This window comes from Bos taurus, chromosome 11 (assembly GCF_002263795.3).
Source record: "Bos taurus isolate L1 Dominette 01449 registration number 42190680 breed Hereford chromosome 11, ARS-UCD2.0, whole genome shotgun sequence".
NCBI classification, from domain to species: Eukaryota; Metazoa; Chordata; class Mammalia; order Artiodactyla; family Bovidae; genus Bos; species Bos taurus.
Window position 1 is genome coordinate 67,873,082 of NC_037338.1, and position 18,325 is coordinate 67,891,406.

An 18,325-nucleotide genomic window follows, 5' to 3' on the forward strand; every position below is an offset into this window, starting at 1 on the left:
GGGCTTCTCAAGGAAGACCCCTGTGCCTAGTGGACCTTGTCACAGATCAAAGTGAGGGTCAGATTTACCACCTTACCTGTGGAGCCTGGGCCTGCTGTTGTGGCTGCTGGTAGAACGTGCCCGCTGGCTGCTGTGCGGGCGGCGCTGTCTGCTGCTGCTGCTGCTGCTTGAGGAAGAGTTGCTGCTGGTGCTGGGGCGTGGCCTGGGCCTGGGTGGGCAGAGCCTGGGCCGGCGCGGAAGGCGGCTGCTGTGAGGTGGGCGGAGCCTGAGGCTGCTTGGGCTGAGACTGTGGTAGGGGTTGACTGGGTGGGGGCTGGGTTTTTGGTTGAGGAACACTGGCTAAAAGACCAGGCTGATTGCTGGATCCTGCAAAGAGAATAAACTCCATATAAGGGCTCAAAACTTTGAAACTCTTGCCAAAGCAATAAAGAAGGGGTGATCCGTGGAGAGATAAATCCCATGACCCATGGGCTCCTCACTGTTCTTGCACCTGCAAGTCTCTTCCTTCTTGCCAAACAATGTGCCTCATATTTTTCAAAACACGGTTCATTAACAGGGTTCAAGACCTGTCTCCAGAAAGTCCTCCCTATTCGCCATCCCATTTAGTTAATCACCCCTTTAGTCAGCACCCTGAAAATCTACATATTCAACTGGCCTTTGATGCGACCATACAGAAACACAATCTTTGTCAGCCTGCTGCAGCACAAAAGCATTCTTTGCTGGTTTACATGTATGTTTCACAACCCCAGTCTGCATGTCTGATTGTTAGTAAAGCAGCTTCCTGGAGAGTGATAGCTGTGTTCAGTTACTTATAATTTGGATCAATCCTCTTCACAAAAATAAACTCAGTCAGCTCATCAGAAACAGAATGTCAAAACATGAAGAGGTGAGAGATACCTCAAGAGACACAGCATTAAAGAAATAATTCGTCCGTGTCAAAAAAAAGTTTTGTTTTTTTTTAAAAATATGAAGTACATGAAATAGAGAGGCAGGTATGGGATGAATGGACCACGGGCTTCCCAGGTGGTGCTAGTAGTAAAGAACCCACCTGCCAATGCAGGAGATGTAAGATGGCTCAATCCCATAAAATCAGGGCCAAGACTAGAAAAAGTAGAGATAACAGGCTTCAGTGGCCTTGGAGATCCACTGGAGAACTCAGTGAGAGCCTTCCCTTTTGCTGGTCACTTAACGTACAATTTCAATGGCAGCTCACCTCTTGTTCCTCAAGGAAAACCTTTATTCCTTTTAAAAAAAAAAAAAATTCTTTTGTGATGTGAACTATTTTTAAAGTCTTTATTGAATTTGTTATAATATTATTACTGTTTTATGTTTTGGATTTTTGGCTGCAAGGCATATGGAATCTTAGCTCCCTGGCCAAGAATCAAACTTGTAGGCACTCCCTACATTGGAAGGTGAAGTCTTAACCAGTGGACCACCAGGAAAGTCCCAAAGTGTAAAAGTGAAAAGTGTTAGTTGATCAGTCGTGTCCAACTCTTTGCGATCCCATGGACTATAGCCCTTGGGGGTCCTCTGTCCATTGAATTCTTCAGGCATGAATACTGGAGTGGGTAGCCATTCCCTTCTCCAGGGGATCGTCCCAACTCAGGGATCAAACCCAGGTCTCCCATATTGCAGGCAGATTCTTTACAGTCTAAGCCACCAGGGAAGTCCCAAGGAAAACCATTATTCTTTATGTGCCTCTAGATTTCATTCCAGGAAAAACCAGGTTTCCCAAGGCTTCTCTGTCCAGGATAACAGAGAGGTGTTCCACGTTTCAAACAGTCTTGTCACTGACCTGCGGCCTGAGGCGGGGGCTGAACTGTGGCCCTCTTCCGAGGGGTCAGGGCTGGTTGGATGGGGAGGATTCCTGGGTTGGGCTGAGTCTGCCCAGCTTTAGGCCTCTGGCGGGGTGCAATTGACGTCTCTGTAGTGGGAATGGGATCTGTCAGTCTAGAAAAAGAAAAGGAGGGGAAAAAAAGAAGATTCCAGTTAAAGTATGGGAAAATGGAGAAGGGGTAGACAGAGTACATAATGGATAAGCTTTCATCTCCACATTTACCGAAACCACCCAGATTCACTTAATTGACATTTCCCAAAGGATATTTCACAGGATGTTATATTACTATGTGTTATGGAAAAAAAAAAGTGGGCAAATAAGTTTTAACATATTGATCAAAATACACCAAGCAGATTTCTGACTAGCAGAACATTTATGTGTGAATGTGCATAGAAAACCTCAAAGAGACCATTATATAGAATGCAGTGTTTCTCAAAGCTTTTTTGATCTTGGGACCATCTTGCCTAATAGTTAACCAGAAGTTCCTAGAATATACTTTGGTGATGATGCAAAAAGGGGTTTAAAGTAGGTGGTTTTCAGATGCAGAGGGACTCAAAATTGATTAGCACTAGCTGTCAAAATGGTCTCTTGATAATAAAAAGCATCAACTGAGTTAATCCAATAAGGCAACTAAAAGGAACAAGTAAGTAACTCAAGACACAGGATGTGGGGAGTCTGACAGGAGCTCCATTTCTTTCAGTACACATATTGCCTTTTTTCATAGTAACAACAATTTTTAGCTGGGCATAGGGTCACCCATAGTAAAAATCTCATTGCCCAGTCTCACACGTAATCAGGTATGGCCATGCATCTAAGTTCTGTTTATATCCCTAATGGGATATATACAGATTGTTATGGAGCAGTTTCTGGAAACTTTAAGAAACTCCATGCATGCTCTTTGTCTTTCTTCTTTGGCTATTCCTTGATCCTACTGCTTGGAAGAGGGATGGCCACAACTGCCATATCAGTCCATGAGGGCATGGCCACAACCACAAGGATGGTAGAGTGATGAGCTTAAAGCAGCCTGGGTACCTGACGGCTTTGTCTAACAGAACTCTGTACCAGCCCTGGACTACTTTGAGAGAGAGAAAAAAAAAATCTACCTTATATAAGCCACTGTCATTTGCACTTTCTGGAACTCACTGCCAGACCTAATCCAAGTAAGTACAGAGTGTGGTCAGCTTGCTCTCTGTAATAGTGCTGCCACTCAGGTGGTAGCTTCCTTTGATTCTGAGCAGTTCAGGCAGCTGGCTGCTACCTAACTCAGGTCACAGCGACTGTTCTTTGCAAATACACTTCTGGGAGTTATGGCCAAGATGAAGGCCAAAATAAACAAGCTTCGTGAATATTTCGAAAATATGTCTGGCACAGTCTCCATAAAATTCAAAATAGGAAGTCAGGCAGAGCTGGTTCTTCCTCATGACATACCTCCAAGACAGGTCCATTCCAGACCCTGAGGCTTTTCACTAGCTTCTTGCTTTCATGCTGGGGGCGGGGGGCAGAACTGGTAATACAAAAGCTACCACACTGGGGGAGGCTATGATCTGGAGAAGGAATCAGGGAGGAAAACGGGATAGATGTTGGGGAAGAGGAGAAAGGGGTATGAAAGATCAAGTTCAGGGTGAGGGAGGTAAACAGGCTTCTGTAGAAAACCAAATGCCAAGAACTTCTGTATTGGCCTTCTAAGGGCAATATTTTTTACAATCAATGGAATTTGGAGTCAGAGAAAACTCTACTTGAACTCTCATGCTTGTGCACAGCCGCCAACTCTTTGCAACCCACCAGGCTCCTCTGACAACGGGACTTTTTTTTTTCTAGGCAAGAATGCTGGAATGGGTTGCTACCTCCTTCTCCAGGGGATCTTCCTGACCCAGGGATTGAACCTGTGTCTCCGAGCTCCCCACTAACTAACTGCAACAACAGGCTTGGCATCGAACCTCTTGGCCTGGGGTCCCTTATGTATACAGTGGTGTGTGTGTGCTAAGTTACTTCAGTTGTGTCGGACTCTTTGAGACCCCATGGACTGAAGCTTGCCAGGTCCCTCTCTCCAGCGGCTACTCCAGGCAAGAATACTGGGCTGCCATTTCCTCCTCCAGGCATACAGTGGAGACAATAATGCCTACATTATGAGGCAGATGTGAACACCAAATGTATCAACAACTGTAAAACCATTCCAGAAACTGAAGAGTGCTCAAAATGTCAGTTTGCATGGATCTCAATATGTTGTACGAAGATACAGTCTTGAAGACAGGAGATCTGGCTCTACACTGCCTTGTGTGATCCTGGGCAAACCACTGCGTGTGTGGAGGAGAAAGAGTGAGGATGCTGGAGCTGTGGGTCTTTCACTAACCACATACTGACTGACGACCTGGGCAACTGACGTATACGTCTCACTTTCCATATCTTCACTTGTAAAGTGAGACCAGCAACAACCTCACAGGTTTGTCTGAAGGGCTGAAGGTCACTTGACATATGTAAAGTACCCAGTATTGTATCTGGTGTATATGATGCCTCCATGAATAGGGCTACTTTAAAAATAAAGTTTGAAAGAAAAACCCACCTCTCAGCACTAGGGACTGAATATGATCATGGAAATGAAATCATAGCATATTATATATTGGACAATGTAGACCCAAATCTCTTGGCTCTAAGATTTGCATATTCTTTCAGCATTACTGAGGTCATACAAAACAATAGTTTGGGCATCATGGAGTTTACAAAAGTTTGACAGTCACAGGTAGATTCGATGTTCATGTCTGCCTCATGATGTAGGTATCATGTTCTCCATTTTACACAACAGAGTACCACTCAAATGTCAGCGGGTGATAGAATTCTTACAAATGATTATGCTTTAGTGGGAACGGATCTCTGTGTAGCCTCTGTACATACCATACCTGAGCCGAGTACAAGATTACCATAAGACCAAAATCAGCCCCAAAAGCAACTCCCAAAAGTGAACATGGCAGACTCACTTAAGATATAAACAAGCTGCAAACAAACATCATGGAAGCAGTTAGCTAAGTTTGTTAAAAACCAGTCTTATTATTTTACTACCACATCTGGAATAGCCCCAGGCATTTTATAAATGTTCAAGAATTTTTTAAAACATAGAAGTTTAAAAGATACTATTCTATTAAAATTCACACATCGCCACCTAGGGTGCTTTGTTTGTTTTTATATCATTTTATTCATTTTTGGCTGTGCTGGGTCTTCGTTGCTGCTTGGGCTTTCTCTAGTTGCAGCGAGCGAGGGCTATTCTTCATAGCGGAGCGCGGGCTTCTCACTGCACTGGCTTCTCTTGTTGCGGTTCATGGGCTCTAGGGCATGTGGGTTTCAGTAGTTGAGGCTCGCGGGCCCAAGAGCACAGGCTCAGGAGTTGTGGGTGCATGGCCTTAGCTGCTGCAAGGCATGTGGGATCTTCCTGGACCAGGGATCGAACCCATGTCTCCTGCTGATTCTTTACCACTGAGCCACCAGGGAAGTCCCAATAGAGTGCTTTGTTGATACAGTCTGTGCTAAGGTGCCTTGCCATGGGAGTGTGGTAGGAAAGTGGGATATAAACATTTTTCCAGACCACCATGAGAACCTACCATTCGGAAGGCATGGCAGCCATTAGGATGTGCCTTGCAGACCTTCGACTACAAGGGTGTAAAAGACCAAGAACCGAAACTGAAATCCACTAGTGCTCCTGAAATCCACTGCACTGTGTGCTCTGAGGCCACGCTTCCCAGAGGCTGCTCTCAGCCTTCATGTCCTAGCCACAGGGTTATTAAGCCAGGCCCATTCCTACAAGACAGGATTCCCCGATGATGCACCTTCCTTACATTGTATGGCAGGCAGTCCACGTCACTTCGAACCAATCTTCAACTCCCCATCTCTGGGTCACTCCCTCACTGCTGGGAGGCTCTCTGATGGCTCTCCCAGCGTCCTTGGCACCCTCTCTATTTTCTCTCACAGGGGCATTTCCCCTAATAAAATCTTAGCTTCTTAACTCTTCCCTTGGCCAGCTTCTTAGAATATGGATTAGTTAAGATCCACAGGCTTTTTTGCTCTTCATAACTCAAATGCTTTTGACCTGTCCTTGCCCAATGTGGCTAGAGCCACAGAAAGTAAGAATTCCTGGAGATTAAGGTGGTGGATCAGGCTATGCAAAGGCCAGGACATGAGTTTAGGACAGACTTGTACTAGCAATGTTTAAGATCTGCTGTTGCCCCTTTCTGAATTATCTGCACCTATTCCCATGCAAAGGGAACAGCCACAGGGCTCTTGATTCTCTTTCAGATGTAGATCACTGTATTTTATTGTATTCCAACTGGCAGTCCCAAAGAACAGTTTCTGCCTGGGGGAGACAGAGCTTTCTTTCCTGTTCTGTGCAGCCTCTGGCCCTGGCAGTGGAAGAATCAAGAAACACTAGGCGCCCTCCCCTACTACTGGAGCAACAAGCAGTAGGATACTTGCTCACTCAGGCATTTCTTACCTGGCCTTTGGCTGGGTCTTCTTTGCAGCTGCCTCACTGGCTTTCACTGGTTCAGGGAGCTTTGTAGGAATGGGAGAGTTCTAGAGAATTGAAAGAAAATTTTAAAAGGATATCACAGACTTTTTTAAAAAATTGAGATGTAACTGACATACACTCAGTTAGCTTCAGGTATACAATAGCATTGATTTGATGTTTGCAAATATCACAAAATAATCACCACAATCTTTGTCTAGTTAATATCTATCATGTGGTTATAAATTTTTTTTTTCTGGTGATGAGAACTTTTAAGATTTACTCTCTTGGCAACCTTCAAATGCAATACAGTATTATTAAGTAAGTATAGTCACCATGCTACACATTACATCCCCAGGACTTACTAATTTTATACCTGGAAGTCTGTCCCTTTTGACGCCCTTCTATTTTGGCCCACTTCCAAAACTTACTTTTTAAAAACAAGTTACCAATCTGAATGCTTGCAATTCTAATCCACGTTATTTAACATCATGAGTGAGAAAGTGAGACAGCAAAAGATATCATATCGTGTTAGGTTAGTGCTCAGTATCCCGTTTTAATCTGAGAAACCTGAACTATGGAAAACTGGTCATGAAAGTAGCTTTTAGGAGGCGCCTCCATTTCATTCAAGCTTTCGGGTGTGGGGGAGGGTGATTCTGCTAGGAAATTTCTCCTCATTTCTCTCCCACCTCACAAACATTCTTCTCCCAAGGGAAAGAGTAGCTTACTTGACTGATAAGACTGGGAGAGAAAAGGGAGCTAGCCTGGCCACCCTCCCCTCCCCTCCTTTATGAAAGAACATGTCCCTCAGGAATCAGGGACACTGCTCAGTCATGCAGAGCTAATGGTAGGGATGCTGACCGGTCAAGCCACACTCTCTGACTCAGTTTTATTCGTAATGAAACCAATATGCTGAGCTCCATCTGAATGATTCCCACGTCTGATTCCAAATGTGGCAGTGAAGGACAAGTGTTATTTATTAGCAGCTTCAAACCCTAGTAGTGACATCAGAAGTTCACCACTGGAGAAACTGGCAAGACAATTTCCAAGCAGAAATTACTTATTACAGCGTCTATTAGTAAAATACTCAACAAAGTTGGATCATACTATGACATGAGAAATATACCAAGTCTGTCAAAAGCATGCCTGCAAGCACTGTACTCAGAAAACTGAGTGTAGAGTTTAGGATGACTACGAGCAGAAAACCTTCTGATGGCTGCAAAGTGTGTGGGGAGGGTAGAAGAAAAGCGTGTGGGTTACAGACTGGTCAGCAACAGAAGCAACATCGGGAAAGCTCCACTACAACGAAGGAGCAAAGGGACAACAGGCTCACGTTCCACCAAGCGCAGGGGCGAGTCCAGGGCCTCGCCTTTGGAAAGCAGCCTGCCTAACCCCCTCTAGGTAAATACATGGGCCAGTGACTCTCAGGGAAGTATGACTGCTGACAGGGTAAGGCTGGTCAATCTTCACCCAAAGTGTTCAACTCAATTCCTAGGGTGCTTGGGTGTATGTGTGCTTAGACGTATGTATGTGTAATTGCCTCAGTTTTATAATTAAATTCTATGGGAAAGCTGGATTCTATTTAAAGCAACTGCTTCATAGTTAGCTTTGTTTGAATGCCCCTTACTAGAGAAAGCAAGGAACACTTACATTCATTTTAAACAGCTGACTATTACCCCAGGAACACTAAAGGACAATTCAATCATGTTTACTTCCCCTAAAAAGTACCTCTCACATACCTGTACATTTGGAATTGGGCATTCTTTCTTGAGTAGTTTAAATGAGAAGTAGGAAACCTGGTAAATATCCGGCCTTTTGTCAGGGTCTGGTTCCAACATGTACCCTAAGATAAACAGACATGAATTTGTTTAATGATACCCGAAGAGTTATTACATTAGCTAAGAGGCATAATTTCTCTATTACCAAAATTCTGTTGTTTTAAAATTACTTCTCAGAAAAGTCAGAGAGTGCAATTAGCCCTCTTCCTCCCCTCTCAGAAAGGGAAGCTCTGACTTTCCTAAAATTTTAAACATCCGCAAGAAAATAATGCTTTTGAATTGTAACAAAAATACTTCAAGTTCTGTGCACTGCACAACAGGGACTCAAGTTCTCAATGTGGAAGTTAACACATTCATCTTCGGGTTCCTAGGAAATTCTGGCCTCCTTCTTTCATACTGTCAGCTAAACAAATGATTGTTCTTGATAATTATAACCTAAACTCAAATTTCAAGAGTATACTTATCATTCTTTTGTTGGAGGTATTAGCTGGTTTCCCATCTAAAAGAAACTGCAAGATAACAATACATCTCTACTTTTATCGTGATCTATAGATCATGTGTCTGTCTCCGGTCTTTTAAACTTCTGCCCTTTCTGACGCTAGAAAAATCCCCGGGGGAAAAAAAAATATTGAGAAGACACACACACACACACACACACACACACACATACATACATACAAACAGTAATGTGAGGCAATGTATTGCTTAAGTAATCAAATGAATGGTTTGGATACTAAGTTGAGAAAAGACTGATGAGGCTGCATCCTGGTGAAGGGCTTTGCAGAAGAGGCAGGAGCTGAGCTAGTCCTTGAAGGCAGGAAAAAAATTTAGTGAGTCAAGGGAAACACAGAAAAAAAGAATTCCAGGTAAGAAAACAGTCTGAGAAAAAATGGACTGGGAGAAAGGCAAGAGAACACTTTGTTGCAAGGAACAGATGAGCCAAGAGGACAGGACAGAGGTTTCCTCATCAGAGAATAAAGGGAAATAAGGTGGGGAGAACGAAGCCAGAATATGCGGGACCATTGACAAGCACGAGGTTTAACTGAATAGGGACGTGATAGGGTGGCATTTTATAAGATTAATCTAATAGTGAAGAGTCCCTTGGACTGCAAGGAGATCCAACCAGTCCATTCTGAAGGAGATCAGCCCTGGGATTTCTTTGGAAGGAATGATGCTAAAGCTGAAACTCCAGTACTTTGGCCACCTCATGTGAAGAGTTGACTCATTGGAAAAGACTCTGATGCTGGAAGGGATGGGGGGCAGGAGGAGAAGGGGACGACAGAGGATGAGATGGCTGGATGGCATCACTGACTCGATGGACGTGAGTCTGAGTGAACTCCAGGAGTTGGTGAGGGACAGGGAGGCCTGGCGTGCTGCGATTCATGGGGTCGCAAAGAGTCAGACACGACTGAGCGACTGATCTGATCTGATCTGATCTGATCTGAGGGTGTGCTGGACAGACGGAAGGAGGGGAGAGGCTGGCCAGTTTACCAGTACATGCATGAGCTGACAAGGTTGGAATGTATTATGGTGGCAGTGATGAGAACAGAGAGAATGTCATGAAAACAGGAGAAACTTCAGAGAAAGCATTAATGCTACCACTTAGGAAATGACTGACTCCCTTTTTTTCTTGCTGGCCAGATCCAAAGAAAACGTCACATTTCAGTCATCTAGGCTTGGATGGTGACACCCCTGACAGAAACTGAAAAGCGGGGGAACCTTGTGTTGGAAGTGAAAGGGTATGCGGGGGGGAATGATGGAAATGTATGAGTGAGAGTGACAATGGGCTCTTCCAATAGTTTGTAAAGTGAAATAGATCAGAGTGTAGGAAAGATGTCATATTATACACATTCATAGAGTTGTTTTTCCTAATACAAATTTGTTGCACAAAAGTAAAAAAAAAAATTTATCAAAAAATACTACCATTCTAGCAACAAATTTGGCCATTTTTTTGCATATTTCTTTCCCAGCTCATTTATAAAGCTGCCATTTTAGCACAGATATAATGCTTTACCCCCAAAAGCAATCCAACAACCATTAAATACCATACTCCGTTTCTTCAAATATTGCCCCTACTTTTGTATTCATAAACGGAAGAGATTAATTGATAAAACTAGTATAACGGAACAGGTGGTCACTTAGAAGCTAAAACTATCTTAACTTGGGTACAATACCTATCCTTTTTGAGGTACTGTTTCCTTGTTTGTAAAATAGGGATAATTATATTTACTATATACGGTTTTAAGAATTAAATGAGGTACAAGTAGGCCTTCCACAAATGTCAGATGCTCCACTCACACTGGCTTCATCTGTTTTCTCCAGTGCATCCCCATTTAGGATTTACAGTCTGTGATTGTTAAATGTAGATACTGAACGTCTTGACCAAAGTAAAAATATAATAAAAATTTGTTACTTCAGCATTCCAGTACAAGGGTTTGAGTAAAGCTTACTTACTCTGCCATCTGATTAATGAACATTAGTTCATATGCTTACTATGAAGGTACAAAAGAGTGAGGAATCTTAAAATCTTTTAAAACATTTAAATGCCTCTTATCGAAATCCAGTGATGAACCTAAATGAGAGGAAAAAACTAGTTCCACTGAGGTATAGTCTCAATTATGAATTCACTTCAGCCAATGCATTGCCATCATTTTAATTTGAGTTGCTTCCAGTTTTGCAAAGACGAATTTCTTATCACTTGATCTGAGTCAGCTGGACTCCTTTGGTACCGGAGCTTTCACACAGACTGCAAGAGAACAGAGCAATGCTCTGCAATGCTCAAAGCCCAGTAAGGATTTCTGCTTGGGTGGCCGGCCCAGGTGGGAAACCAAGTGGCAAAAAGACTCACAACTCTAACTCAACACCGTTACATGATCTTTGAGCAACCAATCATTATCAATTGATTTCTTTACTTTTCCATCCAACTTATCACTCATGGAATCTAACCCCTTTATCTTCCATTCCATTTCTAGAGATCAGAAGTAAAAATGTGAAACCAGAACCTTAAAATACTTACTAATTAGGCAGTGCATGTCTTGGGAATATCGAGAGTTATCAGGAATTGTGAAGTTTCCATCACAAATTGCCACTTGACTCTCCCCAAATGGCAAAGTGAAGTAACATAATTTATACAACAAACATCCGAGAGCCTGAAAAAATAAGAGAAGCAGAGTGCTATTAGAGGTTTATTTACCATAACTGAAAATGGGATTACTGAGAGATACTGGCACCATCCACATTTACTAGCCGATCTAAACACTAGGCATTATTAACCTATTTGAAACTTGAATTTAGAACCCAATATCACTATTTACCTGCCATTATTTCTACCATCATTACCCAATTGTGCTTCAAAAGAGAACAAGTATTCAGCTGGTTCTGCCCTTAAGAACTAGTAACACATGTGAAGACCACCTAAGTAATGGGCAGGTGACCCGAATAACTTTCCCAGAGGTCTGAAGTCATTGTCTTCGACAGGCTTCAAGAAGCAGTGGCTGATCACCTCGAGGCAAGAATAACCCTGAGGGGTAAGTAGACAGGGATGCGGTACAGTGGCTTCTCTGGCTAAGGCACTGTCTGGATTAGGCTGGGGAGTTTACAGCCAAGACTACTGACATCTGAGATGCAGATAGCTTTGTTGACACCTACCCAAATGTCTGCCTTCGTCGTGATGACCTTGCCACTGTACAGGTTGACCATCTCTGGTGCGCGATAGGACAGCGTTGTGTACCTACAATCAAGAGATTCATTTTTTTGTTAAATATGTCAATGCTATAATTAAAAACCAGGGGTAGCAAAATTACTTTTTAAAGAATATATGTATCAGTACAGTCAAGTTCCCTGGGAGCACTCAGGAGAAGAGAGGACGGGACGTTAGTGCTGGTGGGATGAAGAGCTGTCCTTGGCACACACCACACCCTTGAAGTGCCATCCTCTCACTCTAACAGCAGGTGGACGCAGACACTAAGGCTTTAAATAAACCCTAAAAGCAACTTTCCATGGGTCCTTAAATAACAAAATTGTCTCCTATAAATCCTTATTGTCTGACACTATATTTGGCTGGTTTGTTTTTTAAAATATACAGTAATCCCCTTAGATGCGGCTCGACACAGAGATGTGACGCTGGCTGGGACACTCAGGATAGAAAATGGGCCCTGGCTAGGCAGGAAGTGGGCCCGGAGCTGGATGGGTCTTTGCTGATGGAATAGGGCTGAGACAACAGCTTTTCTCTCTTCTCTGGCTCAAGAAAAGAGAAGTAGAAGTTCATCTTCAAAGTGAGAGTTAGTGTTACCAAGCCTGCAATTTGTGCTGCTTGAGCCTCTAGAGCCCAGAGGGCTCTGTGGCTTAGATGCCCACCAGGGCCTTGGACCAGAAGCCCTCCTGCCCCAGGCTGGGTTGCCAAGGGTGAAGCAGGAAAGGATCAGGATATGGGCGCACTCTACACTGCTGATTGTTCGCAGTAACAGTCAGCGCTGCTGCCTCTGAAAAATTTAACACTCTGGACAACAGGGGAAAACAGCCCAGGTTCTTACTGGAGTAACAAATCTAAACAAGCTGTTTCTCATGTAAGTCAGTGATTCAATGTCTGTAGAGACTTTAATAGCCCTACTCACCATTAATTCCACTAAATTGCAGGTTAGCTCCTTATGAGCAGGAAAAAATATACAGCAATTTAGGGTTCAGTAAAAAGCACAACCGACTGACTGGTAATGTCACAGCTGCTGTGATCCCACTGAAAGACATCACAGTACTTCCATGGTGTGTGAACCTTTTTAAGGGCTCTGGGATAAAAATCAAAAGATCTATGTACCACAGGACCATTGATAAAGTGCTATAAAATTCCTTCGTTTTAGTCCGCCGATCAATGATTGTGAATCCCCTCCCTATCCTCCACCTAAAAATCAAGCAACCCAACTGCTAATATGATGTTCTGAAATGAGGGACAACTGACTGGCACCACTGTCTTTTCACCATGACCCTCTCAATCATAAGCTGAAAGTAAAACTGTTGATCTGATAAGGATAAAACTCCGAGAAAGGAGGAAAAGCTTACTTCTTAATCTCATCTTCTACTGCATTGACTCCTTCTGTTTGTGGATTCTGGAATTTGTTGGTAGCACTTCCAAAGTCACACAGGACATAGTGGCCTCGGTCATGCAAGAGAATATTCTCAACCTGAAAAACATTGTGCAACCGCCCATTCCAAGATATTGTTTAATACTGGTTTGAAAATTTGGTGTACATTACACATAAAGGTTTTATTTCTGATAATCTCATCAACATGCATAGGAAAGTTATTCTCCTCCAAGTATATCAACAGGGGTCATTCCAAGTGAAATAAAAAGAGATGCACAGTAACAGAGGAAAATGAGAGTGGGGAGCGGAGTGCTGAAGAGGAAATTCCACAGTGGGAAAGCCAAGAGTTCCATTTTTCTGGATTTCTAGCCACACTTCTCACCTCTGCAGAAACAGCCCTCCTACAGTACTTTCAAGACCATATCTTTTCTCCTGCCTTTTTTTCAGTCTAGAATGCTTCCGATGATCACCAGCTCCTTACCCAGCTATCAAAATCCCATTCATCTTTCAAAAGTGAAAGGGAAACTGTTAGTTGCTCAGTCATGTTCGACTCTTTGCAACCCCAAGGACTAAAAACCCGCCAAGCTTCTCTGTCCATGGGATTCTCCAGGCAAGAATATGGGAGTTGGTAGCAATCCCCTTCTCCAGGGGATCTTCCCAACCCAAGGATTGAACCTGGGTCTCCCACACTGCAGACAGACTGTTTACTGTCTGAACCACTCTAGTTCAAATGCCACTTCTTCCTTGAAGCCGTCCTCAGAAAAATGTCACCCTTTCCCTACATTCCTTCAGTACTTGGTTCTTCCTGATATCAGTGATTTCACTTAGACCTTCTAAACATACATATCAATTTGTTTACCATGGTAGGTAAGGATTTTCTGAATTAATAAATATTTGCTATATTTTAGTTATTTCTCAAAGTGATTAAAGGCCTGTGGGCAAATGCACAGTTCTCCTGTGAAAGTACCATCCTTCTATTTTTGTAGATGTATTCTCTGGGCAGTGAGTTAGGAGTTCTGGGTAGGAGGGAGCTTCCAAAGACCAGAACCTAGAGAAATTCTTGGTGTCAAAGGATTCTGCCAAAGATATAACAATTCCAAAACATGGGCACTACCGTACTCAAGATGCATTAATTTTTGGCAGAGGTGAATTGAGCTGACTGGTGTTCTGGAGGACAGACCTGGCTATGTGTGGGCAGTAAAATGGTAGCCAAAAAATCTTGTTAGGTCAATAAGTCCGTGGCCTCCATTGTCTTTTGTCTTCAGCCTTCCAAAGACTGATCACCTTTGGAAAACAAAGGTAAGAGTAGACTAGAAGCTCCTTAAGGACAAGCACAGATATTTGTCATCTTCTCTACCAATGCCTAACATGATGCTTGGAATAGAAAATGTTTGTTGAATGGAATAAAGTGAAAAAGAGAAATACATATGACACACTGTGTGTGTGTGTGTGTGAGAGAGAGAGAGAGAGAAAGAGAGAGAGAGAAGCTGTCGGAAATAAGACAGGAGCCACCAAATACCCAGGCCCCGACTACTAGTGGTTCTTTTAAAAATATCTTCCCAACTATGATGTCTCCTGTTTCTATACTTTAATTTTTCTAGGATTATAGATTATAAAAATTATAGTCTGCATTTTATAAATATAATACCTAAAGTCTTTAAAAACTGACTCTACAGTTTATTATTCCTTATTCCAACTGAGTGTCACTCACGATACATTATTGTGAGAGGCTCTGCCACTGTTGCTGTTGATTCGTGCTCCTCAGAATTCATCTGTGGGAAGCCTTAAGAGGCCTGAGTTCAGGTCTATTATTCTTCCAGGAATAACCTACTTATGCACCTGGGGCACTAATAACCTACAATCACTTCACAAAATTGTAGGCGCTACAGTTTTGACCTTGGGGTTTTAGCCCTTCAGGCAGTGTGAACTATGACCATAAACTTGGGCGGATATGCTGTTGTGGTTAAGAATTCTTAGGAGAGACTTGTTCCCCAAAGACAAGACTGAATCAGGCAAATATTTCTACCATCTACAGCTTTTTATAATGCTCATCAGTTTAATCTATTTACACAAAGTGAAACAGTCAAGCTATCCTGAACGCATACTCACTTCAGGAATCTAAAGTAACTCCAACAAGGCAACACTAATATTTCCAGTGGAATTTAGAGGTTTTAAAAAGAATAGCTACTATTTACTGACTGACTGTCTCATCGCTTTACATGGATTATCTCATTCAATCCTTACAGTAACAATATAACAATAATCCCCGTTATACAGACAGAGAAAGTGAGGCTCACAGTGATTAAGCAAGGAAGTGCACCTAGGCAATCCAACTCTAGAGAAGGACAGGTAATTGCCTTTCTGCCAGGGCAGGGGGCAGAATAATTACCCAAAGCCCCCCATTCCCACCCTCCTACCTGGTAGGGATGACTACACTCACCCAGTGTCCTGGCTACAAGCGTAAGGACAGGGGTTTCTTAATTCTTTAAGCTCAGAAATGCCCCTATAATAGGAATCCAGTCAATGAGGAACCAAATGTCCAAACAATAGTCAGGCTGATTTGCTCAATGTCTCCTAAGCATTTCCTACAATGACTAATTTGTCTTTTTATTCAATTGCTCCCTCTCTGCTAGTCAACTCCTAGCCATTCTTCAAGGCCTTGCTCAAGTCATAACTCCTCAGGAAAACATTCCCTGGCCACCCTACAAAAATCTACAGAACTTGCTACGGCTAGAAAGGATTGACAAAGTGAGACCTGGCCAAACCAAGCAATGCCCATAGGTTACCTGGCCTCTTGTCTATGGCTGTTGTTTTGCTCCAACAGCAGAGTCAAGCAGTTGAGACAGAGCCTATGCAGCTGACAAGCCTCAAATATTTATTCTTTGGCCCTTTGAAGAGAAATTGCCACCTCTGGTCTTTACACACATAAGGGGCCTCTAACTCCTTTATTCACTGTCTGTCAGCAACAACCCTCCTTGTTGGCCTCTGCCACCCTACAGGGATCAAGTGAAACCATGTTTCTCCCATTGGATATGAGTAGTCCCTTCCCAAATCAGATGCTATACTTCTAATCCTAGAATATACAATCTAGAAAATTGAAAAGCCAACTCATATCAAAACACAAACAAGGTCATTCTAGGGACCAAAATCTCTGTTGGGAAAGGGAAGAAAACTGAGTAGGCAAGGGACAGAATAAAGATGATGCACAATGAGGCTTTGTTTTTGTTTTCTACCCAGACCTTAAAAACTTGGTTTGTATTTCTGGTTAGTTTGACTGATAGAACTCAGGAATTATGCTACATTTAACCTGGTCCCCACCCTGCCTTCCTCCTTCCCACAAAGATACCACTGTACAGAACTATATTCATAGGAAAACCAGAAGAAATTAACGGTGTGTTCAAAAACAGACAAGAGAACCAGAGATATCAATGGAGTGAAAGCCTGAGAAATATCAAAGAACTATCGATGCAGATGAGAAAAGTAATCCCTGCTTTGGCCACCGTGAAATTCTGTGGGGAGGATCAGGTGAGATTACGGAGGTGAAATCGCCTGGCAGCAGCCACAGCTCCGCCCCCTCGCCATCTGTCCCTGTGACCTGTGACACTAGTTAGTGACAACCTCCAAGCTCAGGCGGCTGCTGCCCTCCATCAGCAACAGCACCGTCACTAACAAAACACTTAGCACAGAGCACAATGTGTGGCAACCACACTGGACTTGGGGTTCAGAAGACCTCGGGGACTATTTTAGATGTTTGGCCTTGAATAAACCTTTAAACCTCTTTGGGCAGGTTTCTTATCTGTAAAGTAAAGCTGGTAATAATTCTATTATTGTTCTTATGAAACAAGGAAGAGAATGACCATGAAAGCACACTGCAAGTCTCCCTGGACACATGTAAGATCATTCCTTTATTAGAGAAATACATTTGAACTCCTACTACTGCCTATTATGTGCCAAGTACTTTTCTAAGTTCCACAAATAAGGCTGTGACTGGAGCTTAGGGTCCAGCTGATGATTTAAAAAAAAAAAAAAGTGTATTTGCCTGGTACTGATAAACATTGTGGGGAAAAAAACCCCAGCAGGTTAAATATATGTCAGTTAAGACGGATGCCACTGTAAACAGCACATTCAGGAAAGGTCACTCTGGTGAGGGGAGCCACCATGAACAATCTGGGGGATGAGCATTCTCATTAGAGACCGGCCAGCAGGAAGGCACGGTGGTGAGAGCACCTGTAGGGAGACTGAAGGAGACCGAAGCAGAGACAGGCCTCTGTGGCTGGGGCAGCACAGTCCTAGGGATTGGAAACTAAAGACGTGGGACCGGACACACTATGGGCTAGCACTCTCAAGAATGACGAGACGAGATAATGCTGGGCCTTGGAAAAAGGGCAAGACGCAGGTTAAGTGGAACCAAGAACAGGAAGGCATGGGGGGGTGAGAGTAATAAAATGGTGTCAGCAACTAGTAGCACTTAACATGTGGGGCCCAACCCTGCCCCACGTACTTCCTGACATTCTTCCAAGGCCTCACTGTCCCACTTGATACGTGGGAGAACGGAGTGCAGGCAGAGGTCACAAGGCTGTGGGGGCAAGATTTGGGCTCAGGCTGCCACACCGCCAGGACTGCACCCTCCCCGGCTGCACTGATGTGCAGAAAGGAGATGATGAGGGCAGGTACGACTCTGCAAGTGTGAGATGACCAGGGCCGAGAGGGATTCAATGAGGAAGGTCGATAACCAATTGGAGGTTCATACACCAGCTTCCGGAAGCTTCAGAGAACCTGCGTGGTGACTTTGTTTTTGGCCAGGTCCTTTAGGAAGTCAGGTGAATGCTGGTTACCTTCGCTCACAACCTCCCATCTAGAAGCTTGTTGAGCGTTCAAGCTACTGACCTTATTCCGCAATCAGCCTGAGAGGATTATTAAAGCTGTCACTCCCGAACTCTGCTCAGAGCTTCAGCTAAAATGTCTAGAAAGCCACCTCCTTCTGACCTCTTCATCTTGATATTATCCCAAACAAAACAGCATCCAGGCATTCAGCCACAGAGTTTATTACCACTAGAAATTGTGGAGCACTAGGTGAATGCAGGTTTTCAAACCTGTGATTCAAAAATAGGACAAGAATCTTCATGCTACTGTACTTCATGAGATC

General features: G+C 43.4%; 1 protein-coding gene across 20 annotated transcripts in view; it reads right to left on the reverse strand.

Annotated features, from left to right (window-relative positions):
* AAK1 (AP2 associated kinase 1) overlaps positions 1-18,325 on the reverse strand; it is a 171,749-nt gene that overhangs the window by 53,485 nt on the left and 99,939 nt on the right. For all 20 annotated transcript variants that reach the window (XM_059891794.1, XM_059891793.1, XM_059891798.1 and 17 more), the window contains exons 6-12: positions 13,157-13,278; positions 11,753-11,834; positions 11,121-11,253; positions 8,066-8,169; positions 6,315-6,394; positions 1,796-1,950; positions 77-366 (exon numbers count right to left, since the gene is read on the reverse strand). In XM_059891794.1, the coding sequence (XP_059747777.1) occupies positions 77-366; positions 1,796-1,950; positions 6,315-6,394; positions 8,066-8,169; positions 11,121-11,253; positions 11,753-11,834; positions 13,157-13,278 (966 nt within the window). The remainder of the gene's footprint in view (positions 1-76; positions 367-1,795; positions 1,951-6,314; positions 6,395-8,065; positions 8,170-11,120; positions 11,254-11,752; positions 11,835-13,156; positions 13,279-18,325) is intronic.